The sequence below is a fragment of the Taudactylus pleione genome, unplaced genomic scaffold (genome assembly GCF_031769625.1).
Source record: "Taudactylus pleione unplaced genomic scaffold, aTauple2 ptg000485l, whole genome shotgun sequence".
Lineage (NCBI taxonomy): Eukaryota > Metazoa > Chordata > Amphibia > Anura > Myobatrachidae > Taudactylus > Taudactylus pleione.
The window spans coordinates 1294041-1320365 of NW_028284887.1; the positions used below are offsets into that span (position 1 = coordinate 1294041).

General features: G+C 42.1%; 1 protein-coding gene across 4 annotated transcripts in view; it reads left to right on the plus strand.

Moving 5' to 3' along the window:
• Positions 1–26325, plus strand: part of SGSM2 (small G protein signaling modulator 2) — a 483760-nt gene that overhangs the window by 405042 nt on the left and 52393 nt on the right. For 2 of the 4 annotated variants that reach the window (XM_088449453.1, XM_088449451.1), the window contains exons 12-15: positions 5459–5596; positions 11706–11859; positions 16490–16554; positions 23821–23966. In XM_088449453.1, the coding sequence (XP_088305579.1) occupies positions 5459–5596; positions 11706–11859; positions 16490–16554; positions 23821–23966 (503 nt within the window). The remainder of the gene's footprint in view (positions 1–5458; positions 5597–11705; positions 11860–16489; positions 16555–23820; positions 23967–26325) is intronic. The other 2 variants (XM_088449450.1, XM_088449452.1) reach the window with 2 other exon arrangements.

A 26325-nucleotide genomic window follows, 5' to 3' on the forward strand; every position in this document is an offset into this window, starting at 1 on the left:
TCAGACACATGCTCAGGGTAACTCAGACACATGCTCAGGATAACTCAGACACATGCGCAGGATAACTAAGACACGTGCTCAGGGTAACTCAGACACATGCTCAGGGTAACTCAGACACAAGTGCAGGGTAACTCAGACACATGCTCAGGGTAACTCGAGTGTAACTCAGACACATGCTCAGGGTAACTCAGACATATGCTCAGGGTAACTCAAGTGTAACTCATACACATGCGCAGTGTAACTCAGACACATGCTCAGAGTAACTCAGACACATGCGCAGTGTAACTCAGACACATGCTCAGAGTAACTCGAGTGTAACTCAGACACATGCTCAGGGTAACTCAGACATATGCTCAGTGTAACTCAGACACTTGCGCAGTGTAACTCAGACACAAGTGCAGGGTAACTCAGACACATGCTCAGGGTAACTCAGACACATGCGCTGTGTAACTCAGACACATGCACAGTGTAACTCAGATACATGCTCAGGGTAACTCAGACACATGCTCAGGGTAACTCAGACACATGCACAGTGTAACTCAGACACATGCTCAGGGTAACTCAGACATATGCTCAGTGTAACTCAGACACATGCACAGTGTAACTCAGACACATGCTCAGGGTAACTCAGACATATGCTCAGTGTAACTCAGACACTTGCGCAGTGTAACTCAGACACAAGTGCAGGGTAACTCAGACACATGCTCAGGGTAACTCGAGTGTAACTCAGACACATGCTCAGGGTAACTCAGACATATGCTCAGGGTAACTCAAGTGTAACTCAGACACATGCGCAGTGTAACTCAGACACATGCTCAGAGTAACTCAGACACATGCACAGTGTAACTCAGACACATGCGCAGTGTAACTCAGACACATGCTCAGAGTAACTCAGACACATGCTCTGGGTAACTCAGACACATGTGCAGTGTAACTCAGACACATGTGCAGGGTAACTCAGACACATGCTCAGGGTAACTCAGACACATGCGCTGTGTAACTCAGACACATGCGCAGGGTAACTCAGACAGATGCTCAGGATAACTCAGACACATGCACAGGGTAACTCAGACACATGCTCAGGGTAACTCAGACACGTGCTCAGGGTAACTCAGACACGTGCTCAGGGTAACTCAGACACATGCTCAGGGTAACTCAAACACATGCGCAGGGTTACTCAGACACGTTCTCAGTGTAACTCAGACACATGCTCAGGGTAACTCGAGTGTAACTCAGATACATGAGCAGTGTAACTCAGACACATGCGCAGGGTAACTCAGACACATGCTCAGGGTAACTCAGACACATGCGCATATCACTGAAAATCGCTCAACTGCGTAAAGATCGGCTTTGTGCCATCTCTGAATCTTGCCCATGAACAACTAGGAAAATTAAAATTATACCTGTAAATGACAATATCATACACACAACCTAAATGTATTTGAGCCTAAATGTATTTACATTTACATAGTTTCACGTGGTTAAAGTGAAAATTCTGTAAGAGAACAATATAATTAAGTAATTAATTAGTAAAAACATTTAAGAACTACATCAAGCTCATGTTCATATTAACATTAAACTTTACCGTTACATAACATACATTAATTAGGATCAATAACTGGCCACATAATGTATACGCTGTAGACAAATGCATATAGAAATACACTCCTAAATTAAATAATACCAAAAACATAAACAGGAATACACGAGCCTTTTAGCATTTACTGTACATCTTGACAAAACAATCAGAACTTTCCTTTCCTGGCCTGCAAAGCTGCCGTAACTAGACTTTTTGGTGCCCTGTGCCAGAAAGAGCATTAGCGCCCCCCCCCCACCTTATTTTTCAAATAAGGACATAAGATAGTGCACCTGAAAAAGGGCCATGGCCTCATGGGGAAGGGCCAGGGAAGAGATAGGGGAGGCCAGGAGATGCTGGGGATACAAGAAGAGGAAGCTACAAGTGAGAATGATAATAAACAGGAAAATTGACAGGCCCAAACAGTGCCCCCTGCCCTGCGGTGCCCTGTGCCATGGCACTGGTCGCACTACCCTAGTTATGGCCCTGCCAGTAAGATCAACAGTACGATCATAAAATTAAACAAAATGTTTGATTACATGTAAAGAAATATGTCTAAAATGTATTATGCAATGATAATGAGCACTGTACCCTCTTCTCTCACCTGCAGCAGCAGGGGAGAGGGAAATCCTTCTTGCTGCAGTGCGGGGTGCTCCTCCTCAGTGACCTGGAGCCTGGATTCCATCATTTTGGTGTCACCCGGTGCAGTCCGCACCCCCTAGTGACGTCTATGCCTTCCATCATAATAGATACCTCTCATCATATTACATACCACCCAACATACTACTTACATCCCACCATTCTACATTTCTCTAAGCATTCTACATACATCCAGCGTTCTATACACATCTTAACATTGTACATACTGCACCTCTGAAATTTCTGATACACAATGAGAACTTATGCATTGATACTAGAGATGTGCACAGACCCAAGTGTTTTGGTTTTGATTCTTAATCATTGCTGTATTTTGGTTTTGACAATACCACCCACAAGTATTTTGGTTGTTTTCGGTTTTGGAATTCTTTAAAATGAATAAAAGCAGCTAAAATCATGACATTTGGACCTGTTAAAGTATTTTTAACATCAATAACAATTATTTCCAGTAATTTCCAGTCAATTTTGACGACCTCACAGCTCATATTGTTTATACCAATATTGGCCAAAGGCTGCAACGAGACACAGAGCAGCGGCACAAATACATGGCAGTTTGAAAGAATATAGTACATGTAAAACAATTGTGTAAGTACTGTAAGTGCAGCTCACTTCAAGTTCACTTTTAACAAACATATACTACTCTACTCGGAACCTCAAAGTGATTCCGAACCGGGACATTGTTTGACCTGGAAACCCAAAGTAAAACTGAACAGCTCATCTCTAATTTACACTGGCACTCATTCCTGAATAATGAAGTCAGAAAAGATGGGGCCCGGGACTGACAAATAAGGCAGGGCCCCCACCCCTTCTCCCTCAGTCCCATCAACTGTATCCATTGTCTGAAATATACTAGACATCCATAAAAATGGCCAGGCCTGGGTCTGGGAGAAAGGACACAGACACACACACAGACAAAGACACACACATACACTTAACTTACCTATCTCGCTCCTCCTTCTGTCTCAGCCTCCATGCTCCGGACGCCGGCTCCTCACACTACCCGCCCGTCGCGGCTCCTCTCTCTCATTTAGCTTGCTTCATTGTAAAAAAAACGTTATTGGGGGCAAGATAGTGGGGAGGGCGGCGCAGCTGGGGCTGGGTGAGAAGCGTCTCACAATGAGTTACTTACTCATTCACTGTATTGTGCAGCGGGGGGGAGGCCCAGCCGGGGGGATAGCGGTGGGCACTTGTGCGAGCGGCTGCAGGCCTGCAGCATACTGGTAGGAGCATCCGGCACCCCGCCTCTGGGCCTTTCACTGCAGGGGGTAGTGTTCGGGCCTGGGATTCCAGTCCCGACAGACCCCCCTGATGCAGTCCTGCCTACCTGTATCAATGGTGCCAGCCATACAGCCCTGTGCTCTGTGCGGCAGCACAACCACTCGCCCTCCCCTAGTTACGGCCCTGGGGTTAAGAATGACTTTGGTGTAGGAAACTTTAAATTATTTATTTAATAAACTGCATTTAAGGTTTTTTTTAGCAAGTCTTTCCCCGTGCAGTTAGCTGTGTGTATTGGATTTACTATACAGCGGTGTGGAGCAGGCCTGGCCAACCTGTGGCTTTCCTTTTGTTGTGAAATTACAAGTCCCAGCATACCCTTCCATCAGTTGGTAAAGCATGCTGGGAATTGTAGTTTCACAACAGCTGGAGAACCACATGTTGGCCAGGTCTAGTGTGGAGGGTGATTTTCAAATCAACGCCGTTGTTTGCTATTTACAAATGGTTAACCCAGGCTGCCGGAAAACATCCAAAAAACTATCTTACAATCAGAAGCTGAGGTGTAAACAATTTATACTTCATGTTACAGTGATATAAAACATTGTTTACCCTGTTATAAATATTTTTTTATTGACCCTATAAGCAATAATTTAACATTGGCAACTTCATATAATGATTAAATAATATACTGTATGTCTGCTATTATAATTGCTCTTTCATTTGGCCCCTAATTTATTTATTAACTATTACCGGTGTTCGACCAGTGCCATCACCCAAGGAGCAAATTTGAGAGGATGGCACCTTCGCTGTTTCATTGGCACCTGCATTTGGCTGGCCAGGTGCCTTGGTGCTGCCTGAAGAGTCATCCATCGTGGATGTAAATCATGTTGTCTAGTGAAGTGCTGGAAAAAATTTTCCCCTGTGGCCAGAGCAATAAATGGCCCATTACACCACAGCAGCCCCTGCCTAGTCAGAGTAACAGCCAATGGTGAATAGATAGCAGCAGTTACATATGATGAGTTTCCAGCAGCTGCGCCCTTCTACACGGTAGTGATGACTATGACGATAGTATCATCGATAATATTAACAGATGTAACTAATCCAAATACAGATACTCACATAATTAATTCACTTAACTGTCTTAACCTGCAGCTATAACTGTTTTCCTCTGGAGTGATTTGATGAGATAAAAATTATTTGTTAGAGAATGTAGTAAAAAAAAAAAAAAAAGACCATGAGATTAATGCTTAAAAGATACTTAACTTGCTATTTAAAGAAAAATACCTACATGGGATTACTTTAAAAGAAACTATGTTTAAATAAACATCAGTAGCTTTAAAAAATATAGATTAGATACTTAGTTTTTGTGTAAAGGCCCCCATACATCAAAGATTGATTGCAGCAATCGTGCAATTTGCAATCGATTGTGTATAAAAATCTTTCCCTTTTTCAATCGATTGCTGATTGCAGAGATGCCACAATCGATTGAAAAAGGTTAAGATTTTTATACACAATCGATTGCAAATTGCACGATTGCTGCAATCGATCTCTGATGTATGGGGGCCTTAACAGTAAAGAGTTTAGATGAGGGATAAAGTTCCTGAATTTCCACAGGGTGTTCTTAATTTTTCTAATGGGATGGAGGAATGTGGCCTTGCTAGATAGCCTGTGTCAAATGAAACCAATTTGTATTCATGTTTATGAACTTATGATACTGGTGTATATATTTATTGGTAGTTCATCACAATGCTAGACAGTATTACTATATACTACTACTAATATTATTATTAGTAGTATTATTATTAGTATTATTATGCTAGGTATTTGTCTGATGACTATTATACACTATAATAAACACACTAATTCGACCCCTAAGTTTGATTAAATGGTTAGATGGTCTACACAACAGACAGTTAAATATTATTTTAAATGTACTTTCTTTTACTAATCTGATGAACATTTACATTTGTCTTTGCATTTCTTTTTTTCCTCATCATCATTTCCCCAAAGCAGTTACTATTAACTACCACCACTTAGCTGCCAGTCGTTCTGTCTCTATTGACGATGAGGAGGAAGAAGAAGATAGGCTTCACGCCATGCTATCCATGATTTCCTCTCGGAACCTCACAGCTCCTAAAATGATGAAAGGTTTTTATCCGACTTCCCTCCTAAACCTCCCCACATCTTGTTATAAAGAGGCATTGTTCTAAGGCAATGTTTCCCATTCAGAAGATGACAACAACTGTGCTGGCATTATCGGGCAGTCCTACACTAAATAACTAAACACAGAGAATAATCTCTTGCTGTACAACATTGGTGGTTTACTCTGCATTGCTAATAGTGGCATATAACTGAGTATATACAAGAATTAAAATGTCAGTTTATTTTTAAATATTTAATTATAATTATTTTTTTAATTACTCACCACATGTACATGTGTAATGCTGGGTTCATATTGTAGATATATTGTTCATTCGAACAAATGATATATTGGTAGCTGACCGGCAGATGTGTACACCCAATATGTCTGTGAAAGACATTGTTCACAGACACATCAGGTTTGCCCTGCAGCAGATCCAATTCATATATCTTGCAGATATATCGGTATGTAGATAAACTAAGAGAGACTCTGCACAGGATAGAAAATCTAACCCAAATAAAAAAAAAAAAACATTAATTACTGTAAAATGGAAAGAAACTCCTTTTCCATCACCTGATTGGTGTTGCTCCCCAGGAGTAATAACAAAGTAAATGAACAATCTAATATTATCCTGTATAGCAGGATAACAAGAAAAACTCCTTTGTGGGGCACTCTTATCTTCTAATTAGAAGAAAAACATATTTTATTCATAAAACATAACTTTTATTAAATATGCACCTAAAAGAGGATTTTTTTATATTTTTTGTTCACATATACATACATTACACAATACATGCACTGTGGTATTTCTGAGCAAATATATTACCACAGAAAAAATATATAAGTAAATAGGATAGGCCTAGTAAAACTAATTTATACATCGTATTAGTTATCCTATTACGTTTGTTCCCTTAATAGTTGAGTGGGAAAGAGAAGGCAAAATATAAGATATGCTTGTCACAAAAATCGTTCGTTAATATTATAAAGCAACTAGGCTATAGATATAAATATTTTTGCAAGCTATATTTAAAACCGGCGTCTGTAGGATTTACCAATTTATACTCTGTTGTCATCTACAATTGGATCGGTCCTAATTATATCTCTTAGGGCTCTATTTATTAACATTATTTTTACTAAAATAAAGTGAAAAAGGGTGTTTTCACTCCCTTTTCACATTATTTTAGTATCACCTAAAGTTACTACAGGGCATTTGGACTGCAGGTAAGGGTAATTAAGGGAGGGGGGTCGCAGGCGGGTCTGCGATCATGGGGGCGGGGCTTAGCACCGGGGGCGGGGCTTAGCAACGGTCGGTCGGCGCATGCGTCGGCACTTGTCACTGTATTTTTTACAAAAATACTGTGGTAGGTGTGCGGAGGGAATTCACAGGGACATAGCTTTATCGCATCTCTGTCCCTGCAAGGGATTTGTAGTAAATCCCTGTGATATTGCCTGAATTCGCAATGCAAATTCAGACGGTAATATCACACTACAATCTGCATTACAAATGCGGATTGTAGTAAATAGAGCCCTTAGTATCGTTACTAGATTCAGTTCATGAGTCTCCAAAGAGTGCTCCAAATCATATTTATGAAGTAAGGGGAGGTCATTCAATCCCTGTGTTATGTTCTCCCAAATGGGTATATGTGAAAAAAATTATAAAAATTATGAAAAATTCCTCTTTTAGGTGCATATTTAATAAAAGTTATGTTTTATGAATAAAATATTTTTTTCCTATAATTAGAAGATAAGAGTGCCCCCACAAAGGAGTTTTGCTTGTTATCCTGCTATACAGGATAATATTAGATTGTTCAGATATATCGGTATGTCTGGCTGTGTGTATGGGTCGACATGCTGACCGCCCATATACTGGCTGCAGGGACTGCCAACACTGACATCAAAACTGGGTGGACAATTTTAAATGCACATCCAGCTATGATGTCTGGCCAGACATATTGAGCATCTGATTTGTGTGTATAGCTTACCAAATCGGCCACTCGGTCGGCGTGATATCTGGTCAGCTACTTTGTCAGGTAAGTGTGTACTCAGCTTATTATTTAGTTCCCTTTATTTCCTTAAGCTCTTCTTGGCCTGTGTACTGTCTTTGGCAGTAAAATAGTTACAGTTGGGGAAATAAATACAGTTATTCTCAATGTCTCCCATCTCTGTTATTCAGCCTGTTACCACAGTTACACATTTTAATAAGGCCTTTATATAATGAAACATTTGGTTTCATGGCCATATCTTGCCGTTATTATTTTCCAAACCAGTACATTAAATTGAAAAGTGATACATGCAGAAGTCTACCAAATTCCAAGGACTTTATTATTTTATCTTGACTTTTAACCTTTATATGGCCCTGGTAAATGTTTCTATGGCATATTATAAATACCATATCTATATGTTTTATTTGAGTAAATATGCAATAAAACCTCATTATTGCAAATATATATTCAACTTATGAATTAATTCGAAAAAAAATCTTACTTGTTTTTGGTTTTCATTGTTATGTAGAAAAAAATAATTATAAATTGTTTTTATTTTAGTAATTATATAATTATAGATATTTTCATTACAAAACCTTATATTCAGCAAGTTATTGAAATATTCTGCAGTTTACAATTGTTTTCTTTAAGTCTGGTCTTAACTGACACTAAAATGAAGTACATTTAATATAAAAGGTGATATTACTTATACTGTCCAATTCAGACTATTGATTCTTAATTAAATTATTATTATTATTATTATTATTATTATTATTACTATTTTATTAAATAATATGTCCATGTGATGAATAAAGTTTTCCATGCCAAAGAAGAAACAATTTCAAAAATAATTATGACAAATTAAAATAGCAAAACTGTAGCCCATTTTAGGTAAGGACATTTTATTAAATAACTATAATAATGGACTGACAGCAGAGTTTTGAACTAAAATACTAATTATATAAAACATAATTATTTTAAAGAATGTGTTTGGTAGAAACAGGCCAATGGTCATTCTACAAGAATAAATACATCTTTGATAAGATGGGATCTATAGTCAGACTAAACCACCAAGTGTTTGGCTTGCAACTTTCTTTTATTTTTTATTTTTTTAATAATTACCACACACATTTGCTCTAATTGTAAAATGAAGAACTGTAACACAAAAAATGTCCTTCGTTGTGTATGCTCTAACTTCTACCTCACACATGTAAGATTCAACATTGAAATAATTATGCATATGTTGTGTCCTGCCTCCCGATAATGACATCACTGTTGTTACAGGGTTTGCTTGCCCTTGTCTGCTGGTGTTTGCAACATGCTCGACCTTTGCATGTGGCCAATTTTGCAGCTATCCAAACAAATGATGAATGGAACAAAATAATGAGGATGCTGTTCACTTATAATTCTTCAACGACTCCGGTACCTTTCATCTGGATCTTTAGGTTCTGTGGGGTTCTGAATTTCCATTTTGTAATACTTTATTTAGATAATTTCATTTTGATTTCCATGTGGTAATATTTATTATTTTTTTATATATATATATATTTTTACTTGGGCCCATGAAAACATTTTGAATTAATGGTAATAACCTATTCCAAACATTTGTGGCATATGGTGGGGTTAATCTCCTTCTTTTTATACATTTAACTTATAATTTTATACAGTAAAAAGCTGCAATACAATTTTGGCCATCCAGCTCCCTCCCTGAAGAATTAAGGTGAAGAGCATTTTTTCATTAAAGTTTGGCTTTCCTTAGTAATTTTCTTTTTTTCTTATCTTATTTTTAATATCTGTTGGCATGTTCTTGCATTGATGTGATTTGTTTGCCTGCCTAAACAGAACCCTTCCCCTCTGACAAGTGGAAATACCTATAGGGAATTTTTAGTGGTTGCACAGCATATGTAGTTTACGCTTTATACCCTTAATTATGTAAAAATACAAAAAAAGAGAAGGGGTGATTTTGACTTACATACATTTTTTGTTTCCACTGCCACAGTTGGTGCCTGTTTATCAAATTTTCACATTGCACCCAGTCCTTGATTTGATGCATGAACTCATTACTATATGCCCCATGTGTTCCTTGTCATGTTCTTCTTGCACATGTGCTGAATTATTATTAATTTTTTAATTCTTGCTTGTGGTGAGTCCATTGATTAGGACCTCTTAACAGAACTGAATGATCTGACTTTTGTGTGTTGTGCTCTTATTTGCTCCCACTGCTCTGAAAAGCTTAAGCACTGATTTGAAGCATGTATCACGTTTTTGGTAACCTAATTCATGTCATGGGGAGAGCTGAAAGGCCTAACAAGTCTAAAATATGTTTGACACTGGATGTGAATGAGAATAAGAACATTGATATTTCTCCTAGGGTTACATTCTGTATAAAATTAATTGTATTAGACAAGTGCCAAAAAGACAGGTATCTTTGCTTGAGGGCCAGTACAACTAATACAATATTATACTATATTATTTCTGTGTGTTTTCTTGATGGAATAGATATAAGGGCTCTGAAAAAAAATTGTTTCACTAATTTAGAATGTACAGTATTCATCTATAAATATGCTTTTATATATGTGCTGATTTGAATGATTTATGTCTGTTTTTTTATTATTTTCAATTCCTCTACCTGTTTAATCATGAGAGCTCAGTACCAAATAATCCAATTCTCAGATCCCATTCCCAAATATAAGCTATGGACATAAAATATCTATTTATAAAATAAGCATAGCAATACAATTAATGCTGAAAAAGTGGAAATACTTCTATGGTGATTAGAGTGTAATCAAGAACCACATCTCATACTGAACAGTATTAGGGTATACCACATATGTATAAGGAATGGTTCCAAGTTTTGAGTCATGAATCTAGGGAGATAAATAATATTATTGTCTACATTAATCATGGAAGACATTTGTAAGATCCTGTAAAATGTGTCAGGTTTCTCATCCTAGTTAAAGCCCAGGGGCTTTTTTGGTACTCTTAGAACCCCAGCTGCAATCAGTACCTAGATTGAGGCTTGTCATTGGTCCTCCTGTTCATACTCCCACCCTTTATGATGTAAAGGTGATTAATACATTGATTTGTTGATTCTGTATTACCTATCACCATTTTTACTAGGTGTTGGGGCAGCTTTAAGCAATTTCCTTCTTGTCTTAATCACTTGGGTAGTACCCCAAACACATATCCAACACATGCCCAACATTTTCTACCAGTCAGGTGTAACAAAATTGAGCTGAATATATATTTTTTTAATACATTTTCTCCCTTATCCTAATGTTGTATGATATAAAGTTCCATATAAGAAGGCTATGATTCACTGATTAGTTAAATAGTATAGTAGGCTCCTTGGGACGGAGCAGATGAGGTTGGTGGCTAGAAACCAGAGGGCAGAGAAGGAGCCAGGTGCCTGTCAAATAGAGAATGCGGCAGCCACCTTCCCCCCCCAGGGCATTTTTTTTGCAGTGGTACTGACCGCATTGCCGTAGCTGCAGCCCTGCATGCATGAGTACAGGTATGCCTGATGTTTTAAAGGGGCAATCATTTAAAAGGCAAAACCTGATTAAATTTAACATGTTTTTATATATTTTATTTATATGTTTTTTCTTTTATTTCTCATGGGTCCTGCAAGTCTCCTTAATTACCATGAATAAACCTATGTTATGAATTGATTAGTCATTTATCTGTTTATTTCTGTTTTGTATATTGATGGCGCTGTTGCTTACTTCAATCATTTTCCCGGTCTTTTCTCACTCTTAAATGAACAGTGTTAGTGATAGCACTGTCTAGTCTAGTTGTATTAGTTTCTGTCTCTTCTGTATCTTGTTTTATTATTTACACTAGATAAACAAAAATAATGACACACACACCACACATAATTAAAGATTCCATATATTCGGTACTGCTGCTTCACTTAGACCAAATTTATCTTTTAGCATGTAATTTTATATTAAATGCACATTTTCCAGTCCCTATATTTTATTTACCTTTACTGAACAAGGAGATAAATGAAAGACAGCTACAGATGACAGGTACATCAGTATTGAATGTATGTCTGTGTTCAATAAAAAAGAGTGTTTGTGAACACGATATGTATTGGATTCATCCTGTCCATGTTTGATTGATATCTCTTCAGACCCCAGGGACGTGATAGAGATGCAAGGCTTTGGTGCTAATCTTTTGCCCTGGCAGCTTAATGAGTATTGCAGTCAGGGATCCTCCTGCTTGTCTTGCTCCACAGGAAGCTCACCATACGATATTCCCAGCTGCTGCAGCTGCGTCCATGATAGGTGAGAGTTCTGCTTGGTACCTTGCAATTATAGTCTTGTAGAAACCTTTGCTGTTTGCTGAATGTGTTTATGAATTTATAATTAAAGACTTAGAGGCATATTCAATTGGGTGCGTGAATTGCAAAAATCCTGCACCTGCAAGGTTTTTCCTGTAGGTGCGGGACTTTTGCAATTCAATTAGTTGCGGGGTTTTTTCTTTTTGACTGTCGGGAGGTTTTTTTTCACGCAACCCCAGAGCAAGTGTGTTTTTTCCGAAAATGGTTATTTTTAGGAAAAATTAGTGGGACTTGCTCTGGGACCCCGGCGGCATCCCCCCTTAGGACTAATTGGAAGTCTCCAATTAGCTTAATTAGTCCTTAATTGCTTACCTTCTGCAACGCTGTCATCTGCATCTTCTTCAGTATCCAGCGTCGGAAGCCGAGTTCTCTGCTGCCGGGTATGTCAGTGTGTGTGAGTGTTTGTTAGTGTTTGTAAGTGTGTATGAGTAAGTGTGTGTGTGTGTATGAGTGTTTGTAAGTGTGTGTGTATGAGTGTTTGTAAGTGTGTATGAGTAAGTGTGTGTGTGTATGAGTGTTGTGTGTGTGTGTCGCCCCCCAGTGTCTGTGTGCTCCCCCCCAGAATGGGCACTGGGAGAACTACATCTGCCAGCAGCTCTTGCCCCTCCCACCAGCCCCTGGAGCCTCCCAACAGCCCCCTCTCCTGTGTGAAGATAGAGGGGAGGCTACCAGGAGCTGCGGAGACCACCGGAGACCCCCAGGCAGCTAAGTGAATTATTTTTTTTTTCACGCAGTGCAGGGTTTTCAGAGTTGAAAACCCCGCAACCACATTTTTTAAATTGAATACCGTGGGTATCAGGAGCGCACATACTCATGGTATTCCAATATTGGGTGCAAGGGGCGCAAGGTTTTTTTTTACCTCACTAAACCTCGCACCCAATTGAATATGCCCCTTAGTATTCTAAAAAAACATGTAAATGCTTGCATAAAGAAAGAGACAGTTCCCTGATCGTCAGTAAAAATTGGCAACTATTTAAAGGATAAGGGCCTGATGCAGGGTTGGAAGTAAATTTTGAGGATATTGCTCCAAAACTGCATGCACGGATAAAATTTGTAATTTCACCTGTATGCAAACAGAGCTGTAAGCATCTTACAGTGCAACAACCCCTATGTGTAGAACTTGTTTCCTACTAGTCATCATCATCAGTGCACACTTTGCACTTACAATATACTAGGTCCAAAAGGTACACCTGGAAACAGGTGTATTTACATTTTCTTCCAACTCTAAATAGCCCGCAGTACCTTTGACACACCCTCACTCAACGTTACCTACGTGAGAATGTCCAGTTCAACCTATTCAGTCATAAGTGTAGATGGGTGTAAGATGCTTACGACTTACTGCTTACTTGCGTGCATTCCGCTCTGGAACATGCATTTAAGATACACTCTGCATACAGGCATACATTCAACTCTGCAACAGGCCTTATAAGGGCCATAACGAGGTGTGTGTGACCAGTGCCAGCACTCAGGATGCACCTGTGTTCAGCCTGTGGGGTGCTTGGAAAGCACTCTGTTGTCGGGAGGGGCCCCCAGCATGTTCTTAGGATGCGCCCAGTGCCAGCTTCCTGCTCCCGGCCTGCCCCTCTGTAAAGTTATGTTATCACTGCTGGGGTGGCCTACTATGGCACTGGCCATATGTGTTTATCTAAAATATCAGACCTTCCCACTAAGTTTTGAAGGTGTAAGTTTAGACTTACTGCAGTTTTCGGAGGTTTGACTGCATTCCCCATATGCACCGAGCTCCAGAAGGTAAACTCTCTGGAGCTTGTATCTCATAGATGGTGTATATGGGTTTCTTACTGCATACTTTCCTGAGAGGGAATGTGCATGAGCAAGCCAATGGCCTCTCATGCGCAGAAGGACTCCTTTGCACACTGCAAACGACAGCTCTCATCGGAAGAGCTGTCCTCTGTGATTTCAATTGTACATGCATGCATACAGTGTTAAAAAACACCACAATGCATGCAATCAGTGACTGGATGTACCCCATGAGGTATCACACGTTAAGTGTTTGTGAGCAGTACAGCAATGAGAGGCTGCATCCCACAGTCAGACAGAGATGCAGCACTCTACAGTCAGAGAAGGATGTAGCAATCTACAGTCAGAGAAGGATGTAGCAATCTACAGTCAGAGAAGGATGTAGCAATCTACAGTCAGAGAAGGATGTAGCAATCTACAGTCAGAGAAGAATGATACACTCTATAGTCAGATGCAGCACTCTGTAGTCAGACAGTGGGCCTGATTCACACCCGCTCGAGAGCGCTGAGCGCTCGCAAGCGGGTCGATGTTGCCCAAGTGCGCATGCGCACGACGGAGGCGGCTCCATCGTGCGCATGCGCGAGACCCGAATAACGACGGCCAAGCCGTTGTTATGGGTCTCGCACCAAAGGGGGCGTGCTGTCGATGGTGATTGACAGCACGCCCCCTTTGGTGGGCGTGCCGGAGGCGTGGCTTCCCAGACGGAGGCGTTCCCATGGGAACGCTTACCGTCTGGGGCCGGCCCCACTGACATCACTAGTGATGTCAGTGGGAGTGCTTTTGGCTCTGATAGAGCCGAAAGCACTCCAGGGCTTGCGGCAGCGAGACCCTACCGCAAGGGTCTCCTCGCAAGCCTGATGGTTGCGATGGTCTTGACCATCGCGACCATCATTTTGGCCGCTCGCTATAGCTGTGGGTGGTCACCTACAGCTATGCGAGCGGCCAGGAGGCCGATCCAAAAAGTAGGAGGGACGGCCCTGATTCAGGCTCTGAATCAGGGCCAGAGATACAGCAATCTACACCCAGAGAAGGATGTAGCACTCTTTAGTTAGAGAAGGATGCAGCGCCCCGTAGTCAGAGATGCAGTACTCTGTAGTCAGAGATGCAGCATTCTCTAGTCAGACAGGTGCAGCACTCTGTAGTCAGAGAAGGATGTAACACTCTATAGTTAGAGAAGGATGCGTCACTCTGTAGTCAGAGATGCGTCACTCTGTAGTCAGAGATGCATCACTCTGTAGTCAGACAGGTGCAGTACTTTGTAGTCAGAGAGGTGCAGCACTCTGTAGTCAGAGAGGTGTAGCACTCTGTAGTCAGAGAAGGATGTACCACTCTATAGTTAAAGAAGGATGCAGCACTCTGTAGTCAGAGAGGTGCAGCACTCTGTAGTCAGAGAGGTGCAGCACTCTGTAGTCAGAGAAGGATGTAACACTATATAGTTAGAGAAGGATGCAGCACTCTGTAGTCAGACAGGTGCAGCACTCTGTAGTCAGAGAAGGATGTAACACTCTATAGTTAAGGATGCAGCACTCTGTAGTTAGAGAAGGATATAACACTCTATAGTTAGATAAGGATGCGGCACTCTGTAGTCAGACAGGTGCAGCACTCTGTAGTTAGAGAAGGATATAACACTCTATAGTTAGAGAAGGATGCAGCACTCTGTAGTTAAAGAAGGATATAACACTCTATAGTTAGATAAGGATGCAGCACTCTGTAGTTAAAGAAGGATATAATACTCTATAGTTAGATAAGGATGCATCACTCTGTAGTTAGAGAAGGATATAACTCTATAGTTAGAGAAGGATGCAGCACTCTGTAGTCAGAGACGGATATAGCACTCTATAGTTAGAGAAGGATGCAGCACTCTGTAGTTAGAGAAGGATATAACACTCTATAGTTAGATAAGGATGCATCACTCTGTAGTTAGAGAAGGATATAACACTCTATAGTTAGATAAGGATGCATAACTCTGTAGTTATAGAAGGATATAACACTATAGTTAGAGAAGGATGCAGCACACTGTAGTCAGAGATGCAGCACTCTACAGTCAGACAGAGGTGCAGTACTCTACAGATAGAGAAACACCAAATCAGATTTGTATGTGAATTCATATTAATGGAATAGCGGTACGTAGTTGTGGAATGTCAGGGAATCGGTATGATATCCTGGCAGTCGGGATACCTGCTGTCAATATACTGAGAGCGGCATCCCGATGCTCAGGATCCCGACAAGAGTCTGGTAAGTATAGTAAGCCTCCCCCCTTCTCCCCTTAAGCCTTCTTTCCTGCATCCTAACACTAACTCTCCCCATCCCGCACCCTAACCCTCCCTGTTAGTGCCTAAACCTAACCCTCCCCCCTTGGTGCCAAAACCTAACCCTCCCCCCTTAGTGCATAACCTGAACCCCCCCAGTGGTGCCTAACCCAACCCCGGGGGTATCTAACCCTAACCTCCCCCTCCCATATCCTAACCCTAACCCCCATGACGCCTAAACCTATCCCCTTCCTCCCGCGCAGCTAAGACCTAACAAGTGCCGCTATACTTATCATCGGCATCTTCTGGCCGGGTAGTGGCATTTCGGTGCCGGGATTTCGTCAGCCGGGGACGCCGGCTGTAGGTATCTTAACTACATCCCATTGTCAGACTTTTAAAAAGACAAGTGCCTCTGGGAGTGATAATGGGGAGTGTAGCTCAGTTTAATTTCCATTGTAAGTAAATATTTGATTTCTAATACAAAATTATATCTTAGGAGATGGTAACTGATATTGGTGCTTACATAGTTCTCACATGCCTGACTGTGATGCCTTTGTCTACCCACAGGACGCCACTCAAATTATTGTGTGAAAACATGAAGAGACAGATTGTTTCCCGAGCTTTCTATGGATGTAAGTCACAGTAGCCGATTGCCCTTACACATCTTAAAGTTCACCTGCTACTAATATAAAGTATTAAAATGGTCAAAACACATATACAGTATAGGTAGATTCACTAAAACATATAAGAAGGAAAAGTGAAAGTGTTCCCCATAGCAACCATGGTAACAAATCAGATTAAACGTATCATTTATATAGTGTACTCCATACAATAATTGCTAGAATGTGATTGGTGACTCTAATCAATACCTTCACTTTATCTTTTTAGAAGTTTGAATAAATCTACGTCATAGTCTTAAATAAAGGTAGAACGTGTAACTTACTAACCTACCAAAGCTTTCTTTTTATGAGTTCCCTGTTTTGTTGCTCACTGCAACAATATGAACCTCTTGTGAAGAAAGGGTTAACGATTACAGAAGCATGAAATAGCTGTGCTCCTTCTGCACCAGTCAGACTTATGCCCAGGAAGTCCAGTATGAAGGAACCCTCTGTACTATGCCATACTGATGGAATTACAGTCAGGTGCATAAATATTGGGACATTGACAGAATTTTCATATTTTGGCCTCTATTCACCACCACAATGGCTTTGAAATGAAACAAACAAGATGTGCTTTAATTGCAGACTTTCAGATTTAATTTGAGGGTAATTACATCCAATTCAGGTGAACGGTGTAGGAATTACAACGGTTTCTATATGTGCCTCCCACTTTTTAAGAGGCCAAAAGTAATGGGACTCAAAAGCTATTTCATTGACAGGTGTGGGCTATTCCCTCGTTATTTCATTATCAATTAAGCAGGTAAAAGGTCTGGAGTTGATTCTAGGTGTGACATTTGCATTTCGAATCAGTTGCTGTCGACTCTCAATATGAGATCCAAAGAGCTGTCACTATCAGTGAAGCAAGCCATCATTAGGCTGAAAAATAAAAACAAACCCATCAGAGAGATAGCAAAAACATTAGGTGTGGCCAAATCAACTGTTTGGAACATTCTTAAAAAGAAATAATGCACCGGAGAGCTCAGCAACACCAAAAGACCCGGAAGACCACGAAAAACAACTGTGGTGGATGACAGAAGAATTATTTCCCTGGTGAAGAAAAACCCCTTCACAACAGTTGGCCAAATCAAGAACACTCTCCAGGAGGTAGGTGTATATGTGTCAAAGTCAACAATCAAGAGAAGACTTCACAAGAGTGAATACAGAGGGTTCACCACAAGATGTAAACCATTGGTGAGCCTCAAAAACAGGAAGACCAGATTAGAGTTTGCCAAACAACATCTAAAAAAGCCATTACAGTTCTGGAACAACATCCTATGGACAGATGAGACAAAGATCAACTTGTACCAGAGTGATGGGAAGAGAAGAGTATGGCGAAGGAAAGGAACTGCTCATGATCCAAAACATACCACCTCATCAGTGAAGCATGGTGGTGGTAGTGTCATGGCGTGGGCATGTGTGGTTGCCAATGGAACTGGTTCCCTTGTATTTATTGATGATGTAACTGCTGACAAAAGCAGCAGAATGAATGCTGAAGTGTTTCGGGCAATATTATATGCTCATATTCAGTCAAATGCTTCAGAACTCATTGGACGGCACTTCACAGTGCAGATGGACAATGACCCGAAGTATACTGCAAAAGCAGCCAAAGAGTTTTTTAAGGCTAAAAAGTGGAATGTTATGCAATGGCCAAGTCAGTCCCCTGACCTGAATCCGATTGAGCATGCATTTCACTTGATGAAGACAAAATTGAAGGGAAAATGCCCCAAGAACAAGCAGGAACTGAAGACATTTGCAGTAGAGGCCTGGCAGAGCATCACCAGGGATGAAACCCAGCGTCTGGTGAAGTCTATGCATTCCAGACTTCAGGCTGTAATTGCCTACAAAGGATTTGCAACAAAGTATTAAAAAGTGAAAGTTAGATTTAGGATTGTTTAGTTTGTCCCATTACTTTTGTCCCCTTAAAAAGTGGGAGGCACATATAGAAACCGTTGTAATTCCTACACCGTTCACCTGATTTGGATGTAATTACCCTCAAATTAATTCTGAAAGTCTGCAGTTAAAGCACATCTTGTTTGTTTCATTTCAAAGCCATTGTGGTGGTGAATAGAGGCCAAAATATGAAAATTCTGTCAATGTCCCATAGAGAAGAGGACGTGAATGGCTACAGGGATTGTAGGTGAGTATGTACAGGGCTGCCAAGAGAAATCCTGGGCCCTGGTACAGCCACTCCCCCCCTCCTCCCTACTAGTGGCTGTACTGTGAGCTGAGTCTCTGGCAACCATACGCAGCGCATGAGACAGGGCAGGATTTTATTGGCCGCAGTGCATAGCAGTCGGATGGCGGCATTCCAAATTAGAAACAAAGACTCATTGCAGCGCTACAAGATCTCAAAGTTTTAGCGCTTTATTGCGCCTTTGTCCAGAACAGCATTGCTGTCATCCCACTTTATTTATCTGTTTCAGCAGCATGAGGGCACCCAATGAGCAGCAGCTTTTTTAAAACCAGTGAGTGCTGGACCTCACATATCTATTTATCTATTTATCTATCTATTTATCTATCTATCTATCTATCTATCTATCTATCTATCTATATGTGTGTATATAATCTATGTATGTATGGAAATCCAGAGTATTTCCCAATATATGATATATCTAACATAGATATATACACTAATGGTGATGGATGCATAGTTAGAAATTATATAGAATTTATAGATTACAACTTTCAGCAGCAGGTAGCAGTTGCAGCAAAGCACCAAAGTGTCATAGACAACCAACTCACTGACTCACAGCAGTCGGTGGCACGCTCAGCTCTTCCCTCATGGACTTTAAAGGTCTCTCACTTTGTTATTCTGAGTCCAACTCATTCACTGTCTGCTGCCCCACACAAACAAGGCACCCAGACTGCCTTTCTGTAATCCCTCCCACCCGCCGTCCGGAGCCTGGAAGTGGTGCCTGGTGCCTGCTGATGAGAGAGACTCACGAGATGATGATGTCATCATCTCGCAAGAGCATTAGCTCCGTAGCGGCGCAGCTGCAGCCTGCAAAAAGCGAGTGACAAGCTGTCAGTGACACACACTGTCACTGACACAAACGGTGCGATGACCGATAATCCCCTCCCACCGCCTGCGAACTGCCGCCCGTTGAGATTTAGAAAAGATGAATAAAAAAAAGGTTGGGGGAAAAAAACAAAGCAAAACTGTGATGTGCTGCGGGCCCCCTGCCATGCCCAGGCCCGGGTAATCTGTAATCACCTTTCCCCCCCCCCTCTCGGCCGCCCCTGAGTATGTGTGAGTGTAATAAAGTTGTACTCTCATGGTGTATGTGTCCTGTGTTTATTTTAATATTTCTTTTGCAGGTGAACTAGAGGTACCAGTGGGCCATTAATTCCCCACATGCTGGTACTTGTGGTTCTCCAAGTACCAGTAGGCTTGCTGGGACCTGTAGTTCTACTGTAAAAGACAATATTATTCTATTTTTTACACAGTCAACACGGCACCCACCGCCCAGGGGTGCTGGGGATAGCCCAGGGCTATCAGCCCAGGTCTGGGGTGCCTAGGAGAGGGGAGCCCCTTTATTGGGGGGGGATCCCCATCTCCCCATGGAACCCTGGCTTAGGTTGAGTAGCGAGGGGTGATGAATGCTTTGGCTGGGGGATCCGGTGAAAGGGTCCCACAGCTGCAACATTCCCTGCTAGGAAGAGTCCGGTGCTGGTTGTGGATAATATGTGGTAGCCCTACTCATTATGTCCTCCATATTTTCACAACCAGGACCAGCTCACTGGGCCTGGAGCTAGTTGATGAAAATACGGGGGATCTCTTTTTTTTTTTTTTTTTACTACACTTTTCAAGGTTTTTCATTCAGAAATCTACACGGATCTCACTGATCTGTGAAGGTTTCTGTGTAACTCGCACCTTGTAATGAAAGTCGAATTACAAGATGTGAGTTTTCCTGCAGTTTAAACTCGCATGTGAGTCAAAATGGGACCCTGAAACTCACACCCTATTACATTTGCAAGTTGCGGTACAAACTCGCACATTCTAAATGTGCAAGAATGTGCAAGTTTGCCTTGCACAAAAAACTCACACCCTATTACATTTGGCCCAATGTCTTTGTGGTCACAAAAGTCAGGACAGTCACCGTACACATGAGAATAGAAGGATGTGTAATTTGTAAAAGATTTGGGGACCAACCTTATCGCGATAATCCTAGAGGACAAAAGATTCATTGTCAATCATTTACAGTTGGCAAGTCTGTTGTGCAAAATAAAAGAGGGACTGCGATAGCAACAGCAACTGTACATCCTAGACACAGAGCAGTGACGTGTGGTGAGTGGTGTGGTGAGGTCAATGGCTAGGGAGGCACACATGGAGATGGGTCTGAGTGCTGGGAGCCTGTCTCACCACCTACTCACTGTATCTCTCCCCTCACCACACTAAGCTTCAGTGTCCATTTATTCTCCTACATGCATCACTGTGTCTTCTCTTGCTCTGGCTGATTGGTCATATGACACATCCAAGGTGTCCATCAGTGCTCAAGGCACACCCCCATACTCAGGGGAATGCCTCTATTAGCCCTGTGTCTGTGCAGCTTGCCCATGGTGTGGCCCCGCCCCCAGCTCCACAAGCAGTGTCTGGCTATACATAAGTGAGGCTGAGCTGTTGCTCCCTCATCTCTCATCTCGCTGCAGTCCCAGGGAGCTCCACAAAGCTGGTGAGTATTAACTCCAAAAATGTTTACAATAAATAAAAAAGATGTTTATAAGTTATAAATATCTTGTTTGTAGTATTCTAATAATTTTTGTATCAAATCTGAGGAATATGACAGGGGAGGCTCTGCTTCCCCTGCCTACCCTAACTGCAGGTCCCTGACATAGAGGTGTGTTGTGCAATGATGGCCTCTGATATAAACCCATCTATGGAGCTGTGGCATAGGCGGCTAGGCCTTTCTAGGGTATGATAGTGTCCAGAAACTTCTTGAAGTTGATGGAAATAGCCATGAACAATCCAGAGAGGCCGGCATGTGAGAGCTGTATAAAGGGTAAACAAACCCAGTGTCCCCAAAGTCAGTAACCAGAGCTGAAGCACCACTAGCATGGGTGCATACAGACATGTGTGGTCCAAAGGAAGTGAAATTGATAAGTGGATACCGATGTTTCCAGACATTCATCGATGACTTCACAAGAATGACACATGTTTACTTAATCAAATCCAAAAGTGAAGTAATAAGCAAAACAGCAGACTTCAAAAGTCTGATGAAGACAGAAGGGCCTGAAATTAAAGACCTTGAGACCTGATAATGACGCAGAATAAGAAAATAAAAATGTAGACGTCTTCTTGAAGAAATATGGCATTGGGCAAAAGCTAACCATTTTGTACACACCAGAACAGAATGGAGTCAGCATGATTCTAGAAAGAGCCCAGACTATGCTGAGTGACGTGGGCCTAGAAAAGTGTTTTTAGAAAGAAGCAGTGTCTACTGCCATATACCTAAAGAGCCGTGCACCCACAGTAGCTGTAAAAGGTAAAACACCACTATAGGCATGGTCCAAATGTCAATAATCTCTTTGAGTGCAGAGGTTATGCACACATGCCTAAGGAAAATCAATGTAAGCTGGATCCCAAGGCAGTGGAGTGTATCATGCTTGGATACTGCCAAGAAAGTAAATGATACAGACTATCAGACATTACAAATAGCTTATAAAATCCAAAGACATACTGTTCCAAGAAACAGCACCACCTAACATGAGGCTGGAACAATAATCACACCATAAGCTTCTTATGCTGGATATACTGACATTTGGAAGCTTGTCTGAATTAGAGACTGCCAGTGTCCACATCCAATCAGAGAACAGGAGTGATGTGAGCTACTATAAAGTATCACCTGTTAGGCTTGAGGATCTTGCAAAACTTGAATGCAGGAACTGTTACAATTGCTTAGCACGGATATAATGAAGCAGTACTTACCAAGTATGCAATCTCAGATGCGAAATCAGTCAGTACTCCCATTGCCAAAGGCACTAAACTCACAAAAGCCATGTCACCAACAAGTGAGGTAGAGATAGAAGACATGAAGAAAGTTCCTTAACAGAGCGCTTTTGGAAGTTTAATATATTCAAGCATTGGGATTCTTCCAGACATCACACATGCTGTGAGCTGGGTGAGCATTTAACCCAGGGGAACAACACTAGGCTGCAGTTAAAAAATCCTAATATATTTAAAGGGCTCAAATTCCTTGAAATTAGAGTTTTCAAATAATTAAAAAATTGCTGTGATGCCGACTGGGGATCAGATGACTAATGTTCTTACATGGGATACTTGTTTGTACTGGCAGTTGCAGCTATTAGCTGGGCAAGCAGAAAGCAACCCACTGTTGCCCTATCCACCACTGGGGCAGAATATATGGCACTTACAGAAACTGCCAAAGAAGCCATATGCTTAAAAAAGACTGTGGGCTAAATTATAGGGTGAGAGTTTTAGAAAATGTGAGAGTTTAGCAGTAAACTCTCACATTGGTTGAGTTTTAGCTTCAAAATGGAAAAACATCTGGATGAGAGTTTAAATTGTGACAGTTTTTGAGTCTGAAAAACATGCAAATTTGCATGTTCCCGGACTCTATTACATTGGCTGAGTTTAAAAACTGCTAAACTCTCACATATTCTAAACTCTCACCCTATTACATTTGGCTCACTGTGTGAATTAAGTCTTCTGAGTCAGGATAAGACTATCAACAATGAGTGTGACAACAATGGTGCACTGGTCTTGCCCTATAACACCAAGCACTATGGATGGTCTAGCAGTGTATGGAGACCCACCGCTAAAAGTGCCGTCGCCCCACCCGTTGTGTGTACCGCCAGATTGATTACACTGTAATGCAGTCTTTGGGTGGCTTTAGTCTCTCCTTAAGTGTAAAATGTGAAAACATTTATTTACTTTGCGATACAGATGTGCCTATTTAGTTTGTTGCCGATCACGGCACAAATGTGCCCGTGAATTGCAATATGCACCACGGTACACTATGGCGCGTCCCTGATCGCGAGGGTGCATCTCCATAGGATTGAATTGCGCGTCCCCAAATGTGGGAAGGCGTCACGCGCCACGCATGACGCGACTCGCTGCGTTATGAGCAACAATGCAACATGGCCCATCTGTACATGTGAGCAGTACAAAAATGTCATAACTCATGCCAGATGTTACGGATACATACAGTATTAATAAACTAGTCATTTTGCTATTTGTATTCAGGTTTAAAACGACTTTCTTTCCGTGCTTCTCTTCAGGGCTTGCTTACTGTCGTCACTTGTCCACTGTTCGAACACATCTCTCTGCACTCGTCCATCACTCTATAATTCCACCCGACAAACCCACAGATGCATCAGGCGGCTTAACCAAAGAAGTGTGGAGCAAATATCAGAAGGACATGAAGGTAAACTAAAATCCCATTTCTAGCATCATGGCTGTGCTATTACAGATACTGTGAGGCTCCCTTAATTAATACATTGTCATTTTGCATGAACTCAATGTCATTGCTGCTCACTATGTGTACCCGTGGCATACATAATGATATGTAAATGTAATTTGAGTAACGCTCACTGCACAACAACACTGAGCTTAATAAAAGTCCTATGCAATACCTGCAGGACCAGCGCTACCATTAGGTGAACCTAGGTGTCTGAGTAGGGCACCAATGTTTAGGGGACACCTAAAATGCTGAACCAGTGACATAATGCACATGGGATGCCGGCCTTTGACACGAAGGAGAAACAACTTCTTACATGTGAAGCTTTTGGCGTCCGCTGCTGAGTGCCAGTGTTACACTGTGAGAGTGGTGCATGGCTATGATATCACGACTAAGCGCCATATTTACAGTCCCAGGAGGAGAGAATGCTGCCCCTCTCCCGCCTCCTTGGTAAGCAGAGAGTGTGAAGGTGTAACCCATGGGGTGTGGCACTTACAAAGGGGGAGGGGCCTCCCCAGTGATAGTCCAGCCCTGAATACATGTATACAGAGTACAGAGCATAGTATTAACCAAATCCCCATTAATGCACATCAAAATATAACATAATAATTGATTATTATTTTTGTTTCATAATATAATTATGAAAATGTGTATTTCCCGTATTGTTGTAGACTTTACACTATGATATAATTTGCACTAAAATCTGATCATGTTCATTTTAGCTAAACATAGCAAAGAGGTAAGTGAGAACCGAGGGCCTGAGTCAGCATGGATCGCAATTGCATCTGTGAATCCTGATGGAAACATCGGCCACCATCGACCACTTGCGGCTAGTCTGACCTGCTCTAACTCTGCGAGTCTCTGCACACGCAGAGAGCTCTTGTGCTACGGAGGTGATCGCACTGGCTAAATTATGGATGCCCATTAAACGGCATCCAAACGGTAAGACACACCTGCGTTTATAAGACCACCCCCTCGTCACCTCCCCCAAACGCTTGCTAGCCGTCAATCAGTTCTGTGTATTTCCTGGCTTGCGAGTGCCATCGCAATACAATCACACGCATGCGCTATGATGCATACACGCATGCGCACAGGATAAAAACCGCTCGGCCGCGTTGATGTTTGCAATTGCGATCCAAGCTGAATCAGGCCCTGACTGGAGCTCGCTGACTACATGGCACTAGGGGCCTGATTCAGAGACGGACGCACTGGGATGTTTACACAGTTGAGCATGCGAGAAATGTATTGGAAACCCTTACTGCACAGACACGCCAACCAAGATGTGCGATGGAGTATGCAATTGCGTACAACATTGCTATGATTAGAGACCTGTCTGTGATCTATGGGTATTTCTGAGTGGAGACTGAGAGGTGAGCTAAAGTGTTCGCAAAATGGCTGTCTCATGGGCGTTTTATGGGCTTGGGTATGCGATCCCGGCACTGATAATGAAGGCAGTCAGAATCCTGGCAGCAGAATTCTGAAGGTGGAAATCCTGACTCATGCAGGTAGGTATTCTAACCCTACCCCTAACCCGGTCACAATCCCGACGGCAGAATGCCGGCTAGGGATTTATGACAGGTGTCGAGATACCGACGCCTGTCATAATCCCGGTGCTGAAATCCAGGACGACGCGGGCCCGGACGAGGAGAGTACGGGGTGCCCATCCTGTTAGCCGCAGGAGGGGGGATTAGGTTTAGGGCACCCTGGGGGGACTTAGGGTTAGGCACCCCCCCGGGAGAGTTAGGCTAGGGGAAGGGGGGGTTAGGGTTAGGCACCCCCGGGGGGAGGTTGGGGCTAGGCACCCCCCCGGGAGGGTTAGGTTTAGGGTGCGGGGAGGGGGGTTAGGTTTAGGCACCCCTGGGAGGAGGTTAGGGTTAGGCACTAGGAGAGGAGGTTAGGGTTAGGCACCCCTAAAGGAGGGTTAGGTGGGGGGAGAGGGCAGGGTTAGGGTACTTACATCACGCTGTCGAGATTTCCATCTGTCAGGCTCACAGTATATGGATTTGAACTGGCGGCTAAACAGGTGCTGGCATTGCAATCCCATTCCTCTAACCCATGACCTCCTGCAACCTAAACTTAACCGCCCCCCCGCAGCCTTACCCTAACCCTCCCCTCCGCAGCCTAACCCTACCCCTAGTGCCTAACTCTAACCCTCTCCCAAACCTGAGCCTCCCCCTAACCCCAATACTCAATGTCGGGATCATAGCCTTCGGAATTATGGAGCTGGGTTTCTCTATGCTGTCGGGATTCCGGCGCCTGGATTCTGATCGGCGTCATTGTCTGCGTCAGGGCTACATTTTATGGGAGTGCCAAGGGCGTGTCTGTG